Genomic DNA, 24,253 nt, shown 5'->3' on the forward strand with positions numbered 1-24,253 from the left:
GTCCGTTCCGTTTTCGAACAGCTGTACAGTAGGTATATACCCATACACAAAGTTCCATATGAACAGGAACACGAGTGGGAGGAGGGGCGGGAGTGGGAGTGGAAGCAGGGATGCGAGTAGGGGCGAGAATGGCGGTGGGAAACGAAAGAAAAGGCACTGCGGAGTAAGAAATTTTGGTTGCGCGGCGTGCACGGGACTCGCATAATTGTAGAGGGGAGTACGGTGCACGGAGGAGAATGGAATGGAGTAAACGGTTATTAGAAATTCCGAGGCACGCCGTTGCCAGCGGCAATCGCGACCTGGTTCGCGCACCAAGTCTAATGTTTATTTATCAAGTTTACGGTTCGTCCTCTTTCCGGCCTAGTTATCGTGTCGCCTCGCTACACTTGTCGCCGCCCTCCAATCTCAGGAATAATCTTCTTTCATTGTCGAGGAGCACCCGTTCGTTTGAGGAACGAACGCCGCCGAACGCGTACGCTCGGAAAGACAAAATATGTTTGCAGCCACGCGTCGGGACACTACGGTATCCCTGGGGCTGGAGGAGTCATCGATTTACCTGATTTTCCCAACGGTGGTTGTCCGAGCCTGCTGAACCACCGAAGGAACCTTCTAGCCGTGGTAGCCGGGGGTGGCCTGCAACCTTCGAGTATGACGACACCATTGTTGTTGTTGCTGTGGTTGTGGTTGTTGATGATGATGTTGTTGACGTTGTTATTGGCGCTGTTCACGTTGTTAATGTTGTTGCTGTTGCTGTTGCTGCTGCTGTTACTGGTGCCGCTGCTGCTGCTGCCGTTGCTGTTACTGCGACGACGGTGGTGATGGCGGTGATGGAGGTGATGATGAGTATGGTTGTAATTATGATGGTGGTGATGGAGGTTGTTATTGTTCGATGATGAATGTTCGGAGGACGAAGTTCTGCTGTACGGCGACATCCAAGCTGTGGTCGTGGTTTGAATGGTAGCACTTTTAACGATAGGAATAGAACTGGTTATGTTGGCCGGATGCGGCGCCCAGTCTTCCGACGCGACAGGCATTTGTCTCGTCCTCTGGTCGGACGAGTCGAAAACAACCCCGCAAAATGGGAAAGTCATTCAGCGGCGTCCACCTTTCGGCGGAACAGCGATCGCGTTGTATCCTGAACCAGTTCGTCGCATTGTCGCGCGGTTCTCCGGAGAAAAATGGACACGTCCACCGGCCGAACGTGCAACGAAATTATTCGTTCGAATTACGCCTCGCGCGGCACGGTAAATCACAGCACAGCAAATCACAGCACAACACGGTACGGAACACTACGATGCGCTATGCTCTTATCCTCTCTTCTTCCTCTCCTCTTCCCACTTGTATTCGAATTTCGTAATTTCCCAGCAGATATCGACGACAATCTTCGGAGCTTGTCTTTTAAACTCGACCAGCGATACGTAAGAGGTACAGTGAAAATGAGGAAGGAAAAACACGGAGGAGAGGGAGGGAGATAAAAAGCGACACGGATACGCGGTTTGGATAAGGTTCGCGTTAGAAGTGTTATCTACACCGCTCGGATGTTTGCTCCGGTAGCCGCTCCAACGGTCACGTGCTTTTTCGAACTTGTTGCGCACACCACGCGAACCACTTTCCGTGATCCGCGCCACGTATTCTAAAGGCAACGACAGTCGCGCGATCGATTATTCACGGCCGTGGCTATACCGTTTTCGTCTTCGCTGTGTGTCGTCTTCGCTGTGTGCCCCCGCCGCGCGTGTGCTCACCGTTGACCGCGCGATCCTGCGATCGCTTTTACATCCATGTTTCGCAACGTGTCTCGTTCCGATCGACGTCAATTCACCGCGTACAACCTTATCGTTCGCAGTAATGGAAGGAAAGATACCGATTCGTTCCGGAAATAGATTCGATAACGATCGTCCGTCTCTCCTCGCGGCACACTTATCGTCGAACGTGCTGTTCCACGTAGCGTCGTTTACGTCCGGATCACTCGATACGTTACGCGCAACGAGGCGATCGAACGCGCGATCGACGAGCCCGTGGACTACCGGGAGTTTAGATCGCGACTCGACGCGTTCGAAGGGGTTGCGACAAACAACGAACGGTCGGTCGGTTTCACGGTTTCGGGAACTCGGAGCGAGTAGCCTTGCGCACGCGCGCGCGCGCGCGGATCGTAAGCACTTCCTTAAGTAGGATTATTGCACTCTGTCCTACTTAGCCCGATCCGATCCAAGTTCGCGATTAACGGTTTCTGATGGAGCAACTCGCGCACCTCGCCTCGCGAGCCTCGGCCGTCCGAACTGTTGTTCTATCGCGCGAATCGTCACGCGATTGGCCAACCGCGACCAAAATAATTCTTCCGTTCGACGATTGCACAAGTATTCTTAGCGACTAACCAACGGCGACGATGCGACGAGGTACGTTTCGAGATCGAGGTTGATCTTGGCTAGTCGTATCGGCGAGCGTAGCTCGGTCGGTCACGTAGTTGCTGCATTGTCCGCGCTTCGACGCGCTGTCGTCAGCAAATCTGTCTTCCTCGTCTTCGTCTTCGTCTACGTCCTCGTCGTCGTCTTCGTCCTCTTCGTCCTCGTCCTTGTTCACGCAACTCGAACGTCGGCGATTCGGCGCATTATCCTTTGCTCCCTTTCCGCGTGATACCCTTCGAACCACTCGCAAGGCGCCGACAGGTCGATCGACACGCGTCTACAGGTACTTGTCACCGTGTACTCACTCGTGGAAACACGGCGCGAGAGGTTACGCGCGATTAACCACCGTTTAACCCATCTTCGGGATCACCCGAATCGCGTGGACGTCGCGAGCGAGAATGTCAGCAGGATCGACGCACGAATCCGGGAGCACACTCGAGTCTGCGATTTCAGTCTAGTCTCCGATCGCCACGACCACTCCTTTCGATAACACGGTTCTCCGTGGTGCTCTGCCGCTCTCCACTGTCTACCGGTAGTGGCAGCGGCAGCGGCAGCGGCAATCGCCGTTCTATCTTTCCCTCTCTCCCTCCTGGCTTGGTTTCGGTGTTGGTCCCGCGCGCGCTCGTGCACGCGTATATACCTTCGTTGCCGACATGCCAACGCCGCGTGACACCCGCGTTCTCACACCATCGCGCCGCTACGTCCTCGCTACGTTGCCCCACCAAAGCCGGTACTTTTTCTTCGGTGAACTCGCTCGCGCGTTCGCCGCTTTGAAACCATTTCATCGTCTTTTCTTTCCTCCTTCCACTTTCCGCTTTCCACCTTCCGCCTTGTTCGCTCTCGCGTTTATCCCCCTCCCCGGGCCGACCACCTCGTTCGCCATAAATACATGCTCGAAAATGTCGAAACGTGAACACGCCGTTCCGTAACGCGCGCTAAGAAGAAGAGAAAGAGAGACAGAACAAGGAGAGAGAAAAAAGAACGTGTACACGTACCTACGTACACTATCCTATCCAAATGCTCACGAAATTCCGACGACCGCAACTCCGTTACCGAAATGCGTGTGCCCTGCGACGATGTTGGGTCGTCTCGCTTTGTCCGGAGCGCACGGTGTCGATCGCGAGCTGAACAACAACCTCTAAATCCGTTTCAATGTTTCGGGAAACGCACGTCCGCGCGGCGTTCCTTCGCGAGCCGTCATTTTATTTCGAAACTTTCTCGATTGTCCTGCGTTCCTCCGAAACATTCAACCGGTTCTCAGCTGATGTTTCCACGGTATGCGATTCGACCGCGCAAGAAAACCGTAGCAAAGATGATCGGAGGACGGAGAGGAGAAGGGAGAGCGCACTCGCCTCAGCTGACGCATCGCGACTGACCGGAGCGCACCCTCGCGAGAATGCCGGCTAAACGCCCCCGGTTTCCCGGTGAACCGATTCAATGGTTCCGAGACTTCCCAGCCATCCTCGACCCCTTTAAGATCTCGCGAGGGAAGAACGCTAATGCAACGATGCTGATTTTCATGAATTTTTGAAGGCTGATGGTACACAGGAAACTATCGACTCGCAAGAACTCATTAAAATCGGCGCCAACGCATTGGCGTCCTTCCCTCGTTAGCGTTTCTCCTCGCCTCGCGTGCGATGATTGCACGATACCTCGCAGTACGGTTTCCGCGCTCCATTTGCAAATAAAAATTCTAACCCAGACTCCGTTCGGAGACCACCGTGCATCTTCCATCGATGTACCTCGTTCCTTTCGGAGCAAGTGTCGACGGAACGACTCTTCCTTCGCACCTCGAGTGTCATTCGGAACATCGTTGGCGTTGAAAATGGAAAGTCGCGTTCGGCAGTTGTATTTATAATATTATTCGAGTGAGAACCGTAACCGCCCGTTCCAAAGACGAAGTAAAAACAGAAAGCGTGTCCGACCGAGTTCAGCGAGAGCTTTGCATTCCCCCGAGCATCCTCGTTGTTTCCTACACGCTGCTAATCTCTCAATCGCAACATCGCTCTAGAAAAACAAGCAGATATCTGCGGGCGATACGCTTATCCGTTATCCGTTCGCAAATTTCTGCGTATAAGCGACCGACTCGATTTTCTTCCCTCTCATCCTCGCGAACAATTTGCTGCGAGAGTTCACATTTCTCCCGATCGGACTCGTACGCGGGTGAACTTATTTAGACTGAGGCTCTCGCGATGGAGGTCGTAACGTCCAGATGTCTACTAGCCGAGTACGGTTCTTGTAATTAATCGTAAAACGAGTAGACGCCACGGCGGAGCGATCTAGGTGCTTCCCATGCAGGAATAGAGGCGCCACCGGGGTTCGAAGAGTTGTGCAACGCGTAAAGGACGGTAAACGCGCTCTCGTTATGTATAGATTCTTCGGAAAAGTTCGTTTCGAGTAATCGGAAGATAACGGACTCGTACTTTGCTCCTGGTACAACTATCTTCTGTTCAGTCGCATCGCGTGCCCGAACAATTGATTCGCATGCAACGGGCAAGCCGCTCTACCGTGAAAGACGAACGTTCAAACAAGGCTGATAGAACCATCGCATCGTTTTTTTCCTCTTCGCCTGGAAGAAACCGACCTATCTCCTCGGTTCATCGAGGAAAACTGCAGACGAAAACACGCTCCGCGATAGCTGTCCCTATTGTGTTACACATATAATTCCATTCTACCTATAATACAACGTATTCGGAATGCTGCGATGTAAAATCTTCGGCGAGAATGTTTGCGCGGTGAATGTCTATCGCAAAAATACCGGAACACATTGATTTTTCATACAGAATACATGACAAAACAATGGAGAAGAAAATGAAGGACAAAGGCAAGGACAAAGACAAGAATAAGTCGAGTTGACGGTTGAATTGATGAAAAAAGTCTTCCGGGGAACAGCGATGGAAGAACCGATAGAGTGACGTCCGTCAGTTCGGCGGTCGACAACTCGATTCGATCCCTGGAAAGTGAAACCCCGTTGAATTCGACGGAATCTCCGTCAACGTCACTGACCATTCAAATACACACTTGACCCAGAATACAGGGGATAGCGATACAGAGGAGACCAAGTTACGGAAGACACGTGCAACGCGAGAACAAGGATAACCGAAGCGGCGAGGAGGAACGAGAACTTGCTGGCAACGTTTCAAAGCGCAGTCCGACCTAGCTGAAATGCCGCAGTACTTCAACGTTGTGTCGCATACCAGGTAAAAATATTGCGGAACCGTTAGCTGCCGACCAACAATATACTTGCATATTGTATAATTCACCGCGTAGGAAATCGAGGCTGCACTTTCTCCGTGAGAACTCATTACGCACGGTAACCGACACTCTCACCTCTGATTTCGGTTGCTAATCGTTTAGAGTGCTAGACTTACTCTCGAGTAAGTAAGCGGTTACCGGGACGATTTATCGGAAGCTTTAACCCGTTGACTGCCAAGGCAAACTGTAGGTTTCTGGTCCCAGAAGCCAATTTAATTCAATCATATATTACTCTTAAAGTTTCTATGAGATAACTCGTAGTCGGTGTACCGGACGAGACCAACTGCGAGTTATCTCGTAGTTGGAAGTCAACGTAACAACGTTCATACTCTTCAATGCAACAACCGATTTGCGTTTGCGAGTCAAGAATAACGGCAGGTGCAACGATACTTCCAAGCCAGAACCGTTGCGGTCGTGGTCATGGCCTTAGCGACTATACATCGTTGATCACCTTTAGAAGATATCTACGTTACCAACAGGGATCAGTAGCAGGTGAACGCATCCAACTGATAACGCGCACGTACCCATGTACCATCCGTTGTTCGGAAAACGGCCCGCGAGACGGCACAAGGGCAAGGACTTCCTGTGGGTTGCAGGACGCTTAGACACTCCTCTGTACCGTTCCGACCAATCGCACACCGGAGCCGAAAACACACTGGATTTCGACCACTCGGAACCGCGCTCCTTCCGCGAGCCATCTTTCGAATAACGGACTACATAGTCTATCTCGTCAGGCAGTATAATCCGTAGACCCAATATAATCGTTTTACTTTCCATTCGATTATAAAGCAAAGGTTTAACAATGCTGCTGACTTATGTTGCTTTCGAGCATCCTTCAACGATCTGATTAGCTAACCGCTGCATCCGACACTCGTAACAGAAATCGCGCAACAATGTACTTCAGCGAAAGAAAACGAGACGAATCGACTGTCTGCGGGAGAAACCTGGAAACCGGAAGCACGACAGGAACACCGACTTCCGTCTATCATGGGAAAAATAGAGAGGAACCGGCGGTCTACGCTTTCCACTTCTTTCACGCCAGTCAGGGAAACAATAAGTCCTTGGACCAAAACTTGTACGTCTTATATTTACCATTTAGGTGTCTCCCGTGCGATTTCCCACTTCGAATTTACGCTTCTTTAGAAAGACTGCGAGTAGGCTCGTGCCTATCACGTTTCCTGTGATCGTATCGATGAAGTATCGCCGTTTACTGGCACAGATGATATACTTGTTCGGAACTCGACTTTCAACGGTTCCTTCGAACGTAAACAAATACCGTATTAATTCGTCGTCCCAGAGCATGTAACCGAAAGCAGAAGTAATTCCTTATTTTTGAATAAACTCGATTTCCATGAGAAACGGATACGATAGCCACGCAAACCAGAGTTACCCCAGCAGAACTCTGACGATCGCAAACGATGTACCCTTCAATGGAGACCATTGAATTTGCAGCGATGATCGTCAGCTGGATGAGAAGCAATATCTCATGGCTCCCGCAATTAAACGGATCGAGTAATTGGTACTGTCACTTTTCATTTCGTTCCGAGTTGAAAAATGGCAAACTGAACGTGTCAATTCAGTTTCGACGAAACCAACTCGCACCGAGAGAGTACAGCCTTTCAACGTATCATGGGGAGAAATATACTCTATTCGATCGGGTAACAAAAGGAAACAATCGCGATCACGTACCTTCTTGATTCGGGTTGTTAACATTAAGATTGGGATGCGATGTCAAAGAAGATGGCGTCTCGTCCTCGGCGACGCCCATCGTTGTTGCTGCTGTTTGCTGATGATGCGTCTCCACTTCTGTAGCCTCTTCGCACCTGCGTGAAAAGAGATCTATTACAGAGTTTTCTCTCTCGAGAGTCCTTCGGGAAAAAATAATTCGGCACGATGGACGCGGAAAGGTAACCGGATCGCAGGAATTCTTTGGTCGACATCGCGATATCGCGATGTATCGGTGGGAGCCTGTGGTCGGGCACGGGACAGTGTTTTTCGCAGATCGTTTTTCGAATTCTCGTGAATAGAAAGTGCTTACGTAAAGTTTCGTCTCGCTAACGAATAGTAGCAGAGTCAAGGACCCGATACGGCTACAATGAGAAAGGAACGGGCGCGCGTTTGCATTCACATTCACGCTCACGTTCACGTTTACGTTCATGCTCGTGTTTACGTTCACGAAAACCGCTGCTTCTGCTTCAACTAAGCTCGTACTTCGTTCCGTGCTATATTTCTCGATCGATGGTAACGCAAGTATACCGTGATAATACCCACCGTTGAAAACAGAACCACAGGCTTGGAGTTGATAAACCACAGAGGCATAAAAATAACAGTGGTTACACGTGTTTCCGTGAAGTCTTTTTCGCGAAACGGAAAACGGATGTCGCATTTGCCATCTAACGGTATACCGACCTCCAAAGTGGTCTCCTGTAAACGCGTGTTCCATATCTCAGAAGCGCGCCACAACAGTGCGCATCTAGGTACTATCCTAACTCGAGTTTTCTGGTCGCAATTTCACCCGAGGAAAGAGTGCCTCGAACGATTGTCGCGCGAAGATCGAGCGACCGAACATGCGTCATGCCTCGAATCGAAAGGGTTGAAACTCGATGTGGAAATGCAGGAGAATGAACGGTACGTGAGTCACTTGAGGAAGAGGAAAGCAACGAATACTGTGAACAACCGTGAACGACGATCAAGTAAACCGAATGTTAACCCTAGCGTCGAGGTACGATTTTCAATGTTTTCGCCCGTAACGCGGTAATCTCTGTCTCGCGGACTGAACAAACTTTGACAGAGCGTAGCTTCGTAATAAAACGGGCCTCTCCGGCTCGCTCGCGAGGAGACTCCGACCATTTCTCCTTCGGCCAACGACCGTGTCTCGTCTCCTCTTTACCTTTAGTTCCGCGAGTTCGAACGCACGGTGGTCTCTCTTCCACGCTATTTCTTTTTCCCGTGCGAACCGCAAACGCGCGTTAATAATCTAATAAATGGCCAAATTGTCGGGGATCGTCTGTCGAAACACGAGCATTGTAGGAGCACAGTCCGATGCAATGTTACGTTCCAGACTCGTTTCACAATTAGTCGACGTCGTTTTAATGGGTGCAGAACTCTCCTTTCAAACCTTTCAACTGCTCGGTTTGGTAAATAAACGGAACGGGAGGAAGGTTGATCTTTACTCTGGGGTGACATTTTTAAAAATGAACTTGTTATACATATGTGTAACGTAACTTCTGAACCGATGAATTCCTAAGCCTGAAACTTGGAATTTAGTTTTTATTTATCGAATACTATCGATATATGTACATAAATAAAATGACATTTTTTATCTTGTTTCGACATTTTGATAATAACTTAGCGTTTGAATTATGTGTAGCATTTGACTAAAGCCCATTGGGTTCTGCGATTCGTCGCTTGTACGCCTTGTATTTCCATACGATACAAATTTGCGTAACACTGTTCTAAAAATAGTGTAACAATGGCGTAACAGCGGGGTAAATGTGGCGTGAAAATGGCGTAAAAACGACGTGAAAATCTACCATTGACAACGAGAAGTAATTAAGTATCGTATCACACTCTCTCGGGTCACGATAAGCCGCGGTGTCTGTAAACAGTTTTACAGAGAGATAATAGGAGCAATAGGTCAAATTACCGGTACCTATTCGAAACGGTTGATTAATCAATTTCTCTAAACCGTAACAGTCACAAAACGTCTAACCGGTATACGTATATATTATCATAAACTATAATGAAGTTACTGTACTTGGAAAACTGGAAAATGAAACATGGACTGATTGACCGGTAACACGATACGATGGGTACGCGGTAGACTACTTTCGTGGAAAGATGTAACGAAGGAACGGTAAATGAGTGGGCGTCTGCATTCGTTAGCGATACCCCGTACTTACACACGTCTAACCGATAGCTCGCGTAATATGTAATGTGTCAAAATAGGTGCGCGGCGTTTAAAAACTAACAACTACGGATGAACTATTTCTGTGGAATTCCCGGAGTCGAGGGTAAAAAGTAGTGTGGGAGATGAGCGAGGAGGATGAGTGGAAGGCACCGTTTCAACGGCACCAGACCGGTTTCGTGTGTGATCCTGTCGCGATATTTCGCAGAGTTAAGGTGTGTGCCGCACAAAATCGTATACATATCCATACATATGTACAACACGACACCGTTACTAAACCATACCACTATAAGTATCATCTACAGAAGTAGGTGCGTGTAGACGGTAGTATGCGTGGAAAGAGACGTGCGCGCGTCCACCGCGAACTTACCGTCACTGCGAGTACAGTGAACGAATCGTGTTTATAACAATAGATTTTTTTGATTAGTAATACCCTCGGTTGAAAACGGTCGCTGCCTTGGTCTCGTTTCTATGGAAATCGTCGGAAATTCGGTTAGACTGGCGACCAGACGTACACCGCCACATCATCTACGGTTCGAAGGCACGTTCGAAAGTAAATACACTTTACTCACATCTTAATACACGGCTCCGTCTTGAAGCTGCATTCGTAGGCTCGTCGTATTCGATGCTTGGACGATCCGAGAACTCGCGGTCAGCTCTTCAGCCGCCAAATTGACTCGACCAATCGTTTTCGATATTTCACTATACCGTACACTTTATCCACTAATCTATTCACTGTGTGCTCCCCACCGGTTTTCGAATGAAATAAACCGTGCAATAGATTCGCGAGTCTCGAAATTACCGAGTTACCAGTAAACCAGCTACCAGCTATGAATTACCAGCTACGAGCTATGAGCTATGAATTGCTAGGTACGAGGTACGAGCTATGAGCTACGAGCGATAAGCTACAAGCTACAAGCTACAAGCTACAAGCTACAATCTACCGTCCCGAGAGTCCCCGGTCAGTTCACAATGCCTGTTTTTCGCGCCGAGAGCTCTGTTCACTTTCTGATCGTGATTCCCGTATCTGGTCGAGTTCGCCGCGAATGCGCAACCAACAACGATATTAGTCTCGAATCGCGAATGATCCTTCACCGGAACACGTTCATACGTTTTTATTCCCGAGGAATGTATCCCTATGACCCGTGAAAATCACGAAAACGATGAGATATTGACAAATACGTCGCGGCGTCGCGACACCGTCGACTAAATTTCACTCATCCACCAGCTGGCGCCACATTGCGATTCGACCATGGTCTTTTAATTCGTTGGATTAGAGGTTCTCAATACATCTTCGCGTGCCCGACCTCTTTCCAAAATTAGATTACATTCATCGATTGCAAATACTATGAAATCAAAATCAATCGAACATTAGATCGAACACTTTTTTAATAAAGGAACTCAGTATTTTTCTATATCGCATGATTAAAAATATACGACGGCTATTACTGCAACCTTTCTATGGGGAAGAATCGTAATAAACGTACATTCTGGATTTTTATTCTTATATATGTATACTTAAGTACTTAAACCTTACATTCGTTACATTGTTTCTATTTGAAATAATCTTACTGTATATTCTACGATTGTACTGTATCGATATCTTATGAATTAATCGAAATAAAATTTTATTTCTTTTCTTTCCCTTTCTCTCATTTCTCTTTTCCTTTATCTATTTTTTCTTTTCTTTTCTCTCTCTTTTCTTTGTTCTGTTTCCTCCTTCCTCTTACTCGTCGTTTAATGGTTCATAAGATATTACTCTGTATTGACTATAAACATTTCAAAGTGTGCTGGGAATTATTCAGATACTCGAGTTAATTTTATTCAAGTTAAATTAATACCAACATTTGAATGTGATCGTGAATTAATTTTGATATTCGTGAATTCCTTTCTATTGATACTTCAAGAGATTTCGAAAATCACGTCTTTCTTTGTGTTGTCATGTCTTTTAATTATTCTAACCTACAACAACGCTTGCCAGCTCTAATTGTGTTCTTATAGATTACCTTGTATTTACAAATATTCGTTAAGTGTAAATGGATATATTAGCATTTTAAAATCTACAACTACCTCTTTTGAAATTCATATTTTATTGTACAATGGACAACTTATTTGGAAAAGAAGATTCTGGAAATGAAAGCGAACACATAGACATTGAGGATAAAGAAGAAAAAGACAGTCCATCTAGAAACTATTTAACTAAAGATATAGAATCAATGGATGCAGATAATATGCATATTAAGGTATATAGAAGAATGTTCTGTAGAATGGTTTCATTATTTTATTATATACATTTTAAATAGCAATTATCGCATACAACATTGTAGGTAGAATCTGATGCAATGAGTTCTCAATCTCAATCGGATGTGGAAGAAGCAGGTTCTAGTTTGTTAAGCACAATAGTAGATGATCAAATTGAAATTGTTAAACATGAAATTGATAATCGGGAAGAAGATCAAACCACGGATGATCTATTTGGAAATGATATAGTATTACCACATGCAAATCCAACACATGTTAAAGAAAGGAGAGAAAGTAAAGAAAAAAGTAAGAAAGAACTAGAGGAGGAGGAGAGAGAAAAAATGCAGTATGTACTTATGTTTCTTCTTATGATTACAATCAAGTACTATTTCTTAAATAAGTACAGGAGTATCAGTATGGTTTTTTCAACAGAGTTTTAGTGTCCAATTTCACAGAGGATCAGTTGGATAGATATGAAATGTACAGGAGAGCTGCATTCCCAAAAGCAGCCATAAAAAGAGTAATGCAGTTAATTTTAATACACATTTTATAGTTCGTATAGTGTTCCATCATTCCTTAAATACACATTCTAATTTATATTTTCTATCATAGATTATGCAAACCATTACTGGTTGCTCTGTGTCACAAAATGTAGTCATAGCAATGTCTGGTATTGCAAAAGTGTTTGTTGGAGAAATTGTAGAAGAAGGTACAGCTTAGATTTTTATCTGAAACCTATAACCAGTCAAAAACTTTCATTCATTAACTACATTCTCAAACACAGCCCTTGATGTTATGGAAGCACACCAAGAAACAGGGCCACTACAGCCAAAACATTTGAGAGAAGCAGTCAGGAGATTAAGGCTTCATGGGCAGATTCCAAATGGTCGTGCCCATAAAGCATTTTTTAGGTTGTAAGTGATCTGTAGAAACATTAGATTAACATGTTCCGTACCACCGGGAATTTCTGTTATATCTTGCTTGCAAAGTGTATTGATTTCTTTACATTTCCGCTGCTCAACATAAAAATTGCGCATGTACTAAAAATGGTACATGCGGCACTGAACGTGTTAAACTATGATTACAGTTCAAAGAAGACTGTACAGTGTTTTAAGAGAATGTTAAGAGTAAGATCTTATTTTTATATAGAATGTATGATGAGTCTATAGCAAATTAAAATTCTTAAGAACAACTATAGAAATAATTTACAATTTAGGTATCTGTTTCAACAAAAGGTTTATAAATTATTATAATTATATTATTTATACGATAATATGTTAACCTTTTGCTGTACTATACCGAGTCAAACACGACGAAGATTTATTTTTTTATTATCACTTCTAACCTGTAGAATAAATGTAGGCTTACCATAGACATAGAACCTCTATTTTATCTATCAAATCGTTAATAGTAGAATAGTTCTAATGAGTAAAGTTAGGAAAAATATCATTTTGTGAGGAGTTAATACAATCGTTAGTTTATTACTTGTAATATCATTAGACCATAGCACAATATCATTTCGCTTTGAATGAAGTTATTAAAGAAATCGATTTAAATATTATGTCGGTACGCATTCTATATATATGCATGCGTATATGTACCTATGTATATGTACGTACACGACGTACACGTCACGCACATAAAATGTGCCAAATGAATAAAAATAGTATCAAATTTATCATACTATTTTATTAATCCAACAATTATTATGTAATATATAAACATTTTTCTGTGAGTAACGTAAATGTATGTATTTTCAAGCGACAATGTTTACACGTTGAAGTACTTAAGTACACATACACATAAAACACGATCTGTCAGTTACTATAGCAAAGCTGTAATTAATTAATTAACACAATTCCTCGTAAGAGAGGTTTTAACCAATTTTTTTCGTTCTTACAGTACGTTCGTCAGTTAGCAAAAATTCGAAGAGATTAACATGCTATGCGATTATTATTTGCATTAGCGGTAATTGAATTTTTTAGCTACATTTTTCCAAAGAATTCTGAGAATGAAGTTCAATTTAAAAAATTACAACTCTTTAAGTCGACAGGGGATATGTCAAACTACACTAACAAAAGGTGAATTAAATTATAATTTAAGGTGATACATCTTTGTTTTACTTCTAAATTCTAATAATTGGTCTTTTAACTCAGTTTTTACAATAATCAGGAACAAAACTTCGTTGCTAAGTTTAATTCCAACATCCAATGTCGAGGAAGTAATGAAAGAAAAATTCAGTACGACTACTATAGATCGCTGTACAATAATCCGTATTCTTCTGTAGCTAATATTAAGATGCACAAATATGTACAAGTTAGTTAACCTATAATTAAGTAATCGTGTTAATAATTGTATTAATGAAGTACACTCTGTGCAGATTAATGAAATAGAACTACAACAGTATACGAACAAGCTATCAATTTTGAGATCTCAACAGCATTTCGGATACTTTGAAGGGTCAAAAAATTATGGCCGGAAGTTACTTAATTCTTTAGATGAAACTGATTATAGAGATCTGATTAAGACTAATTTATTTCATGAGATTAAAGGTGAATATTATATAAATTTATCTTATCGAGTGTTTGAGCACGTGTATGACATAGTTCATTTAATAGTGTAATTTTTGCTTTTCAACCCCACTGTCCTGTATCTAATTAGGCGTTAGTAAATACCGCGAAGATATTTAGATGGTGATATAAGATGATTAATGAGGCTGCACATAAAGAATTATATGATTTTAACACGTCACAGATAATGAGGACTGGGACGAATGGGATAATTGGAGTGCATGTAGTGTTACTTGTGGAAATGGTAGACAGGTTCGATGGCGTCATTGTTCAGCAGAAGATTGCACCAGAGGATTAAAGAGAGCACAAATAAAACCGTGTCGGCTAAAACAATGCGATAAGAATATTTTTCATTGGCTTGGAATAAAAACCTGATAATAACTTGCTACATCTACGATTGAAAATATTATTATTGCATATTCGATGTTATTTTAACAGTATACAGATATTTCTATTTATTTACATAGCATGAGAATCATCATATTTCGCATTAAATAGAATGAGAATGATACAAGACTTGTGTCGTACATTGAATCAAAGTCAAGTGTTTGTCGTACATGAAAAATGATAATACAATTTCCACTAATCAATCTTCTTTTGTTAAAAAAGGTTTTCATTTCCTTTATTTCTATCGAATGTTATTATTCATGGTATTTTGTATAAATGGCAGACAATTTCATTAGATTGTAATTCAATGTGAAATTATTAATGATATGAGATGTAAATTATACATACGGTGCGTATATTCGTCATGTTGTTCAAGTCGAGGAAACTATTTATCAAATTAATAACGGTTGGATACTTTATCGCGGAATGTACGATACTTTTGGAGGGCAACGTTGTTTTAACTGCCACCATGTCATATTTCCCTTATAAGAAAACATCGACTGTTAATATGGAAAACGTTCAAAATGAAAATCTGCAGCAACCGTTTGAAACTGCCAATAAATATCGAAATTATGAAAATAAAGATTACATAGGTGTGAAAGCCAGTACCTAAACTAGAAAGCATATATAATAGATAAATGATTGATTAAAACCTTTAATTATAAAAATAAATGTGATAATGAACAATACAGTCAATACATAAAAGATAAGACGTAATAATTAGATATTAATTAGAGTTAGGTTGTACATACAAATATTATGATCTTCTCAACAAGACTGTTTCTATTCAAATTATTTTAAGAGAAAGATTAGCATGTGTTATTACAAAAGGATAATTTGTTCTTCAGGGTTACATATTACAGGATTATAAACCTCATGAACTTCACTTTCTATTTTATAAGTTACATAACCAATATTAAAACTTATATCACAGAGCATATGAAATTTGTTTAGGAAGTTATTCCTATGTATTTATATTGCTATTCGTAATTTTATATTTTTATTAATATCTTTGTATGTAATGAAAAGTACTGCTTGTTAAAAAAAATATTGTGATACTAGGTAGATTGAGTAGACAAGAACCCAAAATATGGGATCAATGGGGACACTGGTCCAGTTGCAGTGTTACTTGTGGTGCAGGAAAAATAGCAAGATGGAGACATTGTATAGCTGGCAGCTGTTCTGTAGGTGAAAAGAAAGCACAATTAAAAACATGTACTCTTGCAGCATGTTGATACTTTTTCTGAGAATGCCTAAAAATATATACAAACTGCACAATGATAACATTTCTGTCATTATACGCTCTGCTTTGTGATTTAATTCTAAGAATAATTCCAATTAAATTAACCAATTTATCTTTACCTTTCACCTAAGATAAAAATCTGCAGAATTCACCTCACAAATGCACATTCTTCAAAAAAATTAAGATCTCTTTTCGACATTCAATACAGTTTCACCTATCTGTTTAATTAGTAAGTATATTATATTACACATCTCAGATTTGAATGTTGTCTACTCGCTGTTAAAATAGTCATTCGTTCTATATATTGTAGGCTGTTTAAATACTGGTAACTTATTTGGTAATAATGGTTCTTGACTCTTTTTCTGAAATATAAAATAACTTATGCAAAACTGCCACAACATTAAAATATGTAGTTGCTACTTACAAAAAAGGATAAAGGATTTAACATTCCAAATAATCTATCAGAAATTCCTAATTCAGCTTCTGCATTTTCAACAGCAGCTTCTAAAGTGGTTAAATTTACATTAGCCAATGCTATAACATGTTCTAAAGCATCTATACGTCTACAAAGATTCACAACTTCTTGTTGCATGTCTTGCAATTGTGGAATATGCTGATCCATGCATTGCATTCTTTCGGTCTGAACCTTTCAACAGAAAATATGATATGTCTGTGACGGATTTAATAAACAAAATTTGTATCAACTATTATCCCTAACCATTTCTATGATCGATTGAAATTCTTCTAACCGCATCATTACATCCTCAATGGTATTATGGAAACTTTTCATCTGCAACACAAATTTCCTTTTACTTTATGCATCTCGAAATATAGAAATGCCCTTTTTACACGTGAAGTATCACAAAAAAGCATCTCTCTAAACCATTCACCGACTGTTTTTAGAGGTTATGTAAAATATAATACTCGCTTGATTAGATAAATCCAATTTTGCATAACTCGCATAATCCTTTGCCAATTCTTCGACTATTGCAGTAGTATGGGTGGACATTTTTCTTTGTTTTTTACAAGTATTTATATAAGTGCTAGAGAATTGCCTGCGTAGTCCATCTTCAATGAATAGCGTTAAACGTAGCTGACGCCATTTGCTTATGTTAATAACACGTCATAATTTATAATTGAAGCATTTTATCGTAGCACCAGATAAAATTGATTTGAAATCTCGTTCTCCTTAATTGAATTCTAATCCATCTAATTTGTTAAAATCGTTACGTGCGTCTGATCCTATTAATATTTCCACAGCTATAATAATATTTATATTATTCGTTTCTCAGTTACATAAAATGTGATTTATTTTATTTCAGACAAATACAATTGTATCCTTACAAATTGTATTTCCTTCATAAGAATTTTTCACACCAACATAAAATACACACCCATACATGTACATACATATGTATTAATTTTGTATCGATCAAGGGTGTTATTTAATATGATCATTTCAACAATTCTCATAATACAACTGTTTCATTGTACACGTGTAACAAATGTGTAGCTTTAAAATTAACGAGGAACTGTAACAATGGACGCGCTCTAATGAACAGGAGTGAGAAATTCCGAAAGAGAAGCGCACGAAATTTATATGGTGGAGGTCGGTGAACTATAATGTGCATCAACTTTACGTAATGTTGTTTGCGCAATGAAAGTTTATGCGATACTGGTAGAAGCAACGTTAGTGGCTCACGAGTAACCCGTGCAGCTATGGAATAAACGCAATGTATTGTTCTGTAACACCATAGTTCGATGTAATTGAACAAATAATGCGTTAGAACTGCATCAGTTTCAGTATCAATTTCGTTTCTAAAAAGTGCATTTATTTCTTAACTAACACGTATTTCGTTTATCTAACTAATAATATTACATATTGTTATGTACAGTGTATACACGAAACGATAAGGAAAACATTTGCATTATGTAGCGGAATATCGATGCGAACCAGTTTTTGCATCTCACATACAAGTATATTACGAAACTGGTGCCAAGATGGTCGGGAAATTAATAATGGAAACATGTTTCGAAAGGCATTAAAAACCTTAAGTAGGCTGCGATCTAGATACATAAAAACGGAATTTATATCACTTTATCAACAAACAATGTTTTTTCAGATTCCTGTCAACAATTTGTCAGATTCCCTTTTAATCGCTTCCGGGAAAACAACTAGTATCGTTATCAATATAGACAGATTAGTTTCAACAATTTACGTACTTAATTTCAAATTTTCTGGAACATTTGAAAAATGTCTTGTCGATGAGTACTGGATTTATCTTCGTGTATAAATCAAATCTATTATATTTTTCATGGCGAAGGGATGAGGACACGATTGGGAATATTCGTTGGCCGGACGGCGATCGCGGAAAATTTTGCGAAGGATAAAATTAAGGAGAATCGGGCAGTGTGGCAAATCTCATGACCCAATGCCCCGGGGCATATTATTGTAAGAAATCGGCGCAGAATATTGTAAGAAATCTGGCGAGAAAAAGAAGGAAGAGCAAGAAAGTCGTCCAATTAAGCACAGGTGGGGAGACAACGTTACCTCGCCGGATAGAAGTGCCGCGCAAAGTGACGTTTAAGCTCAGTGAGTTCGAGCGCGCTGTTCGCGACTCTTTCTCTTATTCAGCTGATCCGAGTGGATACGCGCATCGTTGTTGGAAACAGAAACGACGACTCAGAGGATTTTAATTTTTCTTTAACTCGTTCGAGTCAGGTGAGCCTGCCTTCGCAGCGGAATATTTATTTCACTTTCGCCGTACAGGTGGTAATTTCGTTCTTCACTAGTTTTCTCGTTAATCGAACCGTTCGAACGACCGGTACATCGGCACGATCAACGATGTTTTAAAATGAAATGTTCTACCGAACGCGACACGTGCAATTAATGATGCAACATCGTACGCGGGCAAGTGTCTTGTTTTTGTTTATCAGGACACGTTTGTGAGTGGAGGATCGACGTAACATCGATCGTTCATTTGTTGTTTACGCCGATGAAATATGTCAAAGAGCGTTCCGCGTATAAATATCCTCTTATTATAGACATTACTCGTTAGTCTCTAGAAAAATTCGTCCCGAGAAACTGTATACCGGGGGTACGGAGTACGACAGCATCGCCGAACGTAATTATGTAATACATTTCCATAGAACTTCTGCATGTGTGCGGCGTTCAGGTTTCTGGTATATTGTAGCATTACTGGCCACTCAACTGTGACTCCATTCCTTCGTCCTTTTTCCTGTTTTAGACTACATTAAGTCTCGCATAGCCGCCGTAGGATGCGGTATTCTATAATATTTAATCGTACGTGTTATTCTTAGAACCACTTTCCTTAGAGACCACTGTTTCTCAAATGTTTAATATTCTGTTACACATACGGGAATGTCAATGCGCGTGATACTAAATGCTGCCTCGGCTAAACGGAGTGTCATCTTCCGAGCAAGAATCCAAGCGAATTCGCAACCGGCTAACACAGTAAACTATTCAATAATTCTTTCACTCTCCCCGAAGCGTGTTCTCTGCAATTCGACGCGTAACGTCAAAACAGTACGTACTCGTAGCAACTCGGTTACATAATTTGACAAAAAGAGAAACTTCCCGGAAGATTATATTCTGACAAGACGATCGCGAGCAGTTTAGCATTCAGAATATAAGGAGTAATTACTCGAGTTCGTCGCCGTTGTAGTATATGCTTCCTACGAGGCACGGGATCGAGCAGCTCCCGAGGAGAGATCGAAATGCAACGGTGTTTCTCGCTTTCAACTGTGTGCCCTTTCTGTTCCACTTTCTAACTCGATGCAGGGCAGCTTGTTTTATCAGTTCGCTCGTGATTTATCGACGTATCAGTTTGTAATTTTTCTTTCAGACCGTCAAACATGAGCGAGTTGACTGAGATACAATCGTTTTACAAGGGGAAGACCATTTTTATAACCGGGGGAACCGGTTTGATGGGAAAAGTCCTCATCGAGAAGTTACTCTACAGTTGCAGCGAGTTGAATAAAATTTATGTCCTGATAAGATCGAAAAGAGGCCGAACGCCCGACATACGGGTCGACGATATGTTTAAATTACCGGTGAGTATGATTGATCGTCGAAGCGCGCGCGTTGATAGCAGGTACTCGCTGCTTACCGTTTCCTCTTCGACGAGAGGCTAATTTTATTCGGCCGGAAGAGGATGCTGTTCTCGAAGCGAATTTCCTCGTGAAATAAACCCGAACGTCGTCGGCTCCGTCGGTTACGAATAACCTTCGATTTTCCTCGTGTCAAATGTAGATGTTCGAGAGAGTGAGGAAAACGAAGCCGTACATTCTGAAGAAGGTGGTGCCGTTGGCTGGGGACGTGAACACGGAAAACTTGGGATTATCTAACGAGCAACTGCAAACGTTGATAGAGGAGACCGACATACTGTTCCACTGTGCGGCGACGCTTCGGTTGGAAGCGAAGTTGAAGGATGCCATCGAAATGAACACGGTAAAGCGAAGCCGGTGTTTCCGCGCGGGAACACGCGAGGAAAACAAGTTCGCCCGTCGATAGTCCCCTCGACGGATTATTATTCGTTGCCACCTTCTCTTCCGAGATGTAACGATTTCACCTGAAACATGGTTTCCAGATCGGAACGAAAAGAATGTTAGAGCTAGCGAAAAAGATGAAGCATCTCAAGGCGTTCGTGCATCTGAGCACTGCATTTTGTTATCCCGATTTAGAGGAGCTCGGCGAAAGGGTGTACGACGCGCCGGACGATCCTCACGATATCATGCGATTAATGCAGTGGCTGGACGAAGCTGCCATCGACCTCATCACACCCAAGTAATTACATTAGGTTACAGCATCACGCGCCTACAGAACGCCAACAATGTTCGAACGATCGCGGAACACTCGATTCCATCGAGTTCACGTGGCAACTAATGTGAACTCGATGTGATTTATCTCGGATGACATAGCTCCTTTCGCTTTAGCTGCGTACTTCTCGCCTTCAACATTACGAACAATATCCTCGTTACAGATTGTTGGATCTTCATCCGAATACTTACACATATTCGAAGCGGTTGGCCGAGAAACTGGTAGCCGACGAGTACTCTAATTTAGCCTGCTGCATCGCCAGGCCGTCGATCGGTAAGATCGTTCCTTCGTCTCAGCCGGCGATCGTTCTGCTTCGCGTTTTAAACGAATGATTGTATGCACAGTAACTCCAGCCTGGGCTGAACCGCTGCCAGGATGGGTAGATAACCTGAACGGACCGGTCGGACTCATGGTCGGCGCAGGGAAAGGTGTTATAAGGTCGATGCACTGCAAGGCGAACTATCACGCAGAAGTGATACCAGTCGATCTGGCTATCAACGCGTTGATCTCGATTTCCTACAGGATAGCCACCGCCTCGGAAAAGTATGCCCCGGCTCGATTAGACTTTCACTGTTTTCGACACTTCTCGCAATGCTTGCTCTACGCGGAACGTGTTTCTTTAGGTCGAAGAATATACCGGTGTTCAACATTACGCAAAGCGGCGTGATGCCGATCACTTGGGGAGAGGTACTGGAGAAGGGAAAGAAGATTGCTTACGAAAATCCGTTCGAGGGGCAGATATGGTACCCGGACGGCGACATTCGCAGCAGCAAGTTCGTGCACAACCTCTTCGTCTTCTTCTTCCATATAATTCCAGCTTACTTCATCGATTTCCTCCTGCTGATATTCCAGCAGAAACGATTGTGAGTTCCGCCCGCGACTCGCGCGCTTTGCCGTCTTTAAATCCCATCGAAGTTCGAACTTTCGTTTGCCCGCCCACTCTCTTCTCGCTCCCCTTTCCTCTGTCTGTGATCTCCGTCTCGTTTGCAGCATGGTCCGCCTTCAGAAACGAATCTCGGTGGGGCTCGAGGTGTTGCAGTACTTCACCACGCGAGAGTGGGTCTTTCACAACACGAATTTGCTGATCATGTGGGGCGAAATGAGTAAGGGGGACAAAGAGATTTTCCCGATAGACCTCCAGGCGATCGACGATATGGCGTACATCAAAATTTGCATCTTAGGCGCGCGACAGTTCTGCATGAAGGAGAATTTATCTAGTTTACCTAAAGCCCGAAGGCATCAGACTATGTACGTATGCAAATCCGACTCGAAACCGCGTCCAATTGCGAACGAAGTGTTCCCAGTGTTTCCTTGTAACGGATTCGTTACTTTTTTGCAGAATGTACATTGTGCATATAATCGCCGTGTATTTGTTCTACTTCGGGGTGCTCTATTTGATCTACAAGAACTTCGAGATCGCCAGGTTCTGCGTGCATTCCGTCGCGGATTCTGTCGCGGCTCTGCCGATTCTGAACGGAGGAGTTCGGAAGATCCAGCAGTGAGAGTTCCGCGTTGATCGCTCGGTGGTCCACGGTTTCGCCGTGTTTCTTGCGAGAGAGGCAGTTGTTTTGGGAGATGGTATTGAGTGTTTCATAAGTAAGTAGGCCAAGGCGCGTTGGACCAAGTCGAGGCAATTCTGGCAACATTTTCAAGGACACTCTTCTCGCGGCTACACTTTTCTACAATAGAATTTCAGCGGAATTTCTCATTCTCGATTAACGGTTCCGACCGCTCCATTCAGGAAGATTCACTTTCATTGGGAGAACGTTCTTCAGGTGATGTCACGACCTTCTATGCGTGTGTCCGTATCATTCTGTTGTTTATAGTCCAAATTGATGCGAGCTGTGAACGTTTGTCCGATATTAATTGATCGTGATACGCGTGAAGATTCATTTACGTAAACACACGTTATCTTTTGATTTCAAAGTCACGGTTACCACACGCCCTTCTCTGTACACAGAAACTGTTATTATTACTATAATTTTATACAATAAACTGAGCAGGTTTTCTAGCCTACGAAAAGACATTTACTTTCTCCTACCTTCGAACCAATATCGTGACGTAATCTGCATCGAGATTCATGAATGCTTCGAGCTGTATCCAGTAAGCGAACCGTAACTGTAATTAAACATAATCATAACTGTATTCACGTAGGTCGCTTCGGTTATAATTTCTACAGTTTCAACGAGGACTAAAGTACTTCCATAGTTCGAACTATACTAATGTCAGACAGAACCGTGCGCCTAAGGAAATAAAGTTTCGAAATTACATTTCGGAGCATGTAGCTCGAAGGATTACGTATTAATGCGTTCAGAGATAAAGTCATCTTTCGCCGAGGAGAAATGGGACCAGTTTATAGCGGAACACGTTATTGCGTCACAGATACGCGCTATTAGGATGTGTGCGATACGTATCAGGAATGCGATAGCTGCTTTGCAACGCTGCGAATTAATAAAGAATGAAAGCTAAATGCGCGCGCACGTTGATACGCTAAACGGTCAATTGAAGTAAGAAAAAAAAACCGAAGGGAAAAGCAACAGATGTTAGTTCCAAATTGTGTATTAGGGTGGCGCTGAGAAATTTCAGACCTAACTTCTATCCCATTATTGATCTACCCGTAACACATAAAGAACCTTCTCCCAAGAAACTTCCCGGAGACCTGCCAAAGTTAATCCGTCTATCCAAAATTAATTTCGATTTTCCGACTCACTTCCCGCGGCATTTCCGCCGCTTTCGAGTCATTATTCCTCTTGCTTAGCACAATATCATCCCAAAGTTACGAACAGTTTCTTAAGATCCTTCGTCCGCTTTTGCAAGAAATGAACGGGAACCTTTCGAAGACGCTTCTGCGTTTCTGTGTCGATTATTTTTAAGAAACATCGTGTTTGTGGACTGACGTTCTTTTTCCTGAGTCTCGAGCTTAGTCCGTTAGGACCGCGAAACGGTAAGATGGTAGCTAAACAAGACAGTCGATGACTGGTTGGACGGTTCGACACGAACCATCGTGCCAAGTGAAATGTTTATTTCGCAATTATTGATATCTTCGATAAAATATTTTCAAGCTATCGATAATCTTTGTTGAATGACCTTGAAAGTAAGTAGCCCGAAGAAACTGAAAATAACCTGTTCTTACAGTTTTTATACGGATTACACGTTAATCCTATTAAATGTCGGGTCGTTCTATTGTTATCCCGTCGACTGTTTGATAAGCCGTTTCGTCGCCGCATCGGGAGAAAAGGGAGCACGCGAAAGAATCGGGCGTGACACACGTCACCGATCACGCGGAGATATAGGCCAACGAAGAAGAAGGGATACTTAAGGGCGAGGGCGAAGGTTAACAACTATGCGTGCGACCCTTGTACATACGTACCTACAGCGGAGTTCAAAAGTTCCCGTCAGATCATTTTC

The 24,253-nt window shown here is 42.7% G+C and overlaps 5 protein-coding genes across 21 annotated transcripts in view; 3 read left to right on the forward strand and 2 right to left on the reverse strand.

The window, feature by feature from the left end:
- trc (Serine/threonine-protein kinase tricornered) overlaps nt 1-10,739 on the reverse strand; it is a 30,391-nt gene extending 19,652 nt beyond the window's left edge. Inside the window, exons 1-2 of one of the 6 annotated variants that reach the window (XM_031993028.2) lie at nt 10,137-10,739; nt 7,347-7,480 (exon numbers count right to left, since the gene is read on the reverse strand). In XM_031993028.2, the coding sequence (XP_031848888.1) occupies nt 7,347-7,480; nt 10,137-10,138 (136 nt within the window). In that variant the 5' untranslated portion in view covers nt 10,139-10,739. Of the gene's footprint in view, nt 1-556; nt 3,290-3,397; nt 3,707-6,749; nt 6,912-7,346; nt 7,481-7,695; nt 7,851-7,928; nt 7,947-10,136 lie in introns of those variants that run through there. The other 5 variants (XM_031993043.2, XM_031993039.2, XM_031993062.2 and 2 more) reach the window with 5 other exon arrangements.
- Nucleotides 10,740-10,859: 120 nt separating this feature from the next.
- On the forward strand, nt 10,860-12,997 carry Taf11 (TATA-box binding protein associated factor 11). Of its 2 annotated transcripts, XM_076371336.1 has the most exons (6): nt 10,860-11,047; nt 11,566-11,807; nt 11,892-12,151; nt 12,238-12,325; nt 12,418-12,514; nt 12,590-12,997. In XM_076371336.1, exons 2-6 carry the CDS (start codon nt 11,664-11,666, stop codon nt 12,721-12,723), a joined length of 723 nt encoding a protein of 240 aa, XP_076227451.1. In that variant the 5' UTR covers nt 10,860-11,047; nt 11,566-11,663; the 3' UTR covers nt 12,724-12,997. The 2 variants fall into 2 exon arrangements, with proteins under 2 accessions (XP_076227451.1, XP_031848979.1); XM_031993119.2 differs by lacking the exon at nt 10,860-11,047 and having other exon boundaries at nt 11,163-11,807.
- Nucleotides 12,998-13,415: 418 nt separating this feature from the next.
- LOC116434586 (uncharacterized) lies at nt 13,416-15,310 on the forward strand. 4 transcript variants are annotated; one of them, XM_076371337.1, is made up of 5 exons: nt 13,416-13,536; nt 13,708-13,886; nt 13,962-14,121; nt 14,186-14,357; nt 14,560-15,310. In XM_076371337.1, exons 2-5 carry the CDS (start codon nt 13,750-13,752, stop codon nt 14,748-14,750), a joined length of 660 nt encoding a protein of 219 aa, XP_076227452.1. In that variant the 5' UTR covers nt 13,416-13,536; nt 13,708-13,749; the 3' UTR covers nt 14,751-15,310. The 4 variants fall into 4 exon arrangements, with proteins under 4 accessions (XP_076227452.1, XP_031848989.1, XP_031848999.1 ...); XM_031993129.2 differs by lacking the exon at nt 13,416-13,536 and adding an exon at nt 13,602-13,621; XM_031993139.2 differs by lacking the exon at nt 13,416-13,536 and having other exon boundaries at nt 13,614-13,773; nt 13,852-13,886; nt 14,560-15,244.
- Nucleotides 15,311-15,639: 329 nt separating this feature from the next.
- On the reverse strand, nt 15,640-17,247 carry Blos4 (biogenesis of lysosome-related organelles complex 1 subunit 4). Of its 2 annotated transcripts, none has more exons than XM_031993161.2 (5): nt 16,934-17,247; nt 16,724-16,795; nt 16,430-16,651; nt 16,125-16,367; nt 15,640-15,944 (listed from the first exon to the last, which is right to left on the reverse strand). In XM_031993161.2, exons 1-4 carry the CDS (start codon nt 17,012-17,014, stop codon nt 16,275-16,277), a joined length of 468 nt encoding a protein of 155 aa, XP_031849021.1. In that variant the 5' UTR covers nt 17,015-17,247; the 3' UTR covers nt 15,640-15,944; nt 16,125-16,274. The 2 variants fall into 2 exon arrangements, with proteins under 2 accessions (XP_031849021.1, XP_031849030.1); XM_031993170.2 differs by having other exon boundaries at nt 15,640-16,015.
- A 1,310-nt stretch (nt 17,248-18,557) lies between these two features.
- LOC116434512 (putative fatty acyl-CoA reductase CG5065) lies at nt 18,558-22,858 on the forward strand. 7 transcript variants are annotated; one of them, XM_031993097.2, is made up of 9 exons: nt 18,558-18,727; nt 19,872-20,079; nt 20,279-20,476; nt 20,616-20,812; nt 21,009-21,118; nt 21,190-21,388; nt 21,469-21,708; nt 21,836-22,093; nt 22,185-22,858. In XM_031993097.2, exons 2-9 carry the CDS (start codon nt 19,882-19,884, stop codon nt 22,345-22,347), a joined length of 1,563 nt encoding a protein of 520 aa, XP_031848957.1. In that variant the 5' UTR covers nt 18,558-18,727; nt 19,872-19,881; the 3' UTR covers nt 22,348-22,858. The 7 variants fall into 7 exon arrangements, with proteins under 7 accessions (XP_031848957.1, XP_031848959.1, XP_031848966.1 ...); XM_031993099.2 differs by lacking the exon at nt 18,558-18,727 and adding an exon at nt 18,990-19,130; XM_031993106.2 differs by lacking the exon at nt 18,558-18,727 and adding an exon at nt 19,083-19,138.
- Nucleotides 22,859-24,253: the final 1,395 nt, after the last annotated feature.

Source organism: Nomia melanderi, chromosome 10 (genome assembly GCF_051020985.1).
Source record: "Nomia melanderi isolate GNS246 chromosome 10, iyNomMela1, whole genome shotgun sequence".
Taxonomy (NCBI): Eukaryota; Metazoa; Arthropoda; class Insecta; order Hymenoptera; family Halictidae; genus Nomia; species Nomia melanderi.

Bases quoted from the DNA above. Each gene is read 5' to 3' on its own strand.
- LOC116434512 (XM_031993095.2), top strand. The intron at 20,080-20,278 runs GTGAGTATGATT...TGTCAAATGTAG, and splicing joins ACGATATGTTTAAATTACCG to ATGTTCGAGAGAGTGAGGAA. The intron at 21,119-21,189 runs GTAAGATCGTTC...TTGTATGCACAG, and splicing joins CATCGCCAGGCCGTCGATCG to TAACTCCAGCCTGGGCTGAA.
- Blos4 (XM_031993161.2), bottom strand. From the start codon at position 17,014: ATGTCCACCCATACTACTGCAATAGTCGAAGAATTGGCAAAGGATTAT. The intron at 16,796-16,933 runs GCGAGTATTATA...TTTGTGTTGCAG, and splicing joins AATTGGATTTATCTAATCAA to ATGAAAAGTTTCCATAATAC. The intron at 16,652-16,723 runs GTTAGGGATAAT...TTCTGTTGAAAG, and splicing joins TTCAATCGATCATAGAAATG to GTTCAGACCGAAAGAATGCA.
- Taf11 (XM_076371336.1), top strand. From the start codon at position 11,664: ATGGACAACTTATTTGGAAAAGAAGATTCTGGAAATGAAAGCGAACAC. The intron at 12,152-12,237 runs GTATGTACTTAT...TTTTTTCAACAG, and splicing joins GAGGAGAGAGAAAAAATGCA to AGTTTTAGTGTCCAATTTCA. The intron at 12,515-12,589 runs GTACAGCTTAGA...TCTCAAACACAG, and splicing joins TGGAGAAATTGTAGAAGAAG to CCCTTGATGTTATGGAAGCA.
- LOC116434586 (XM_076371337.1), top strand. From the start codon at position 13,750: ATGCGATTATTATTTGCATTAGCGGTAATTGAATTTTTTAGCTACATT. The intron at 13,887-13,961 runs GTGAATTAAATT...CTTTTAACTCAG, and splicing joins TCAAACTACACTAACAAAAG to TTTTTACAATAATCAGGAAC. The intron at 14,358-14,559 runs GTGAATATTATA...AACACGTCACAG, and splicing joins TTTATTTCATGAGATTAAAG to ATAATGAGGACTGGGACGAA.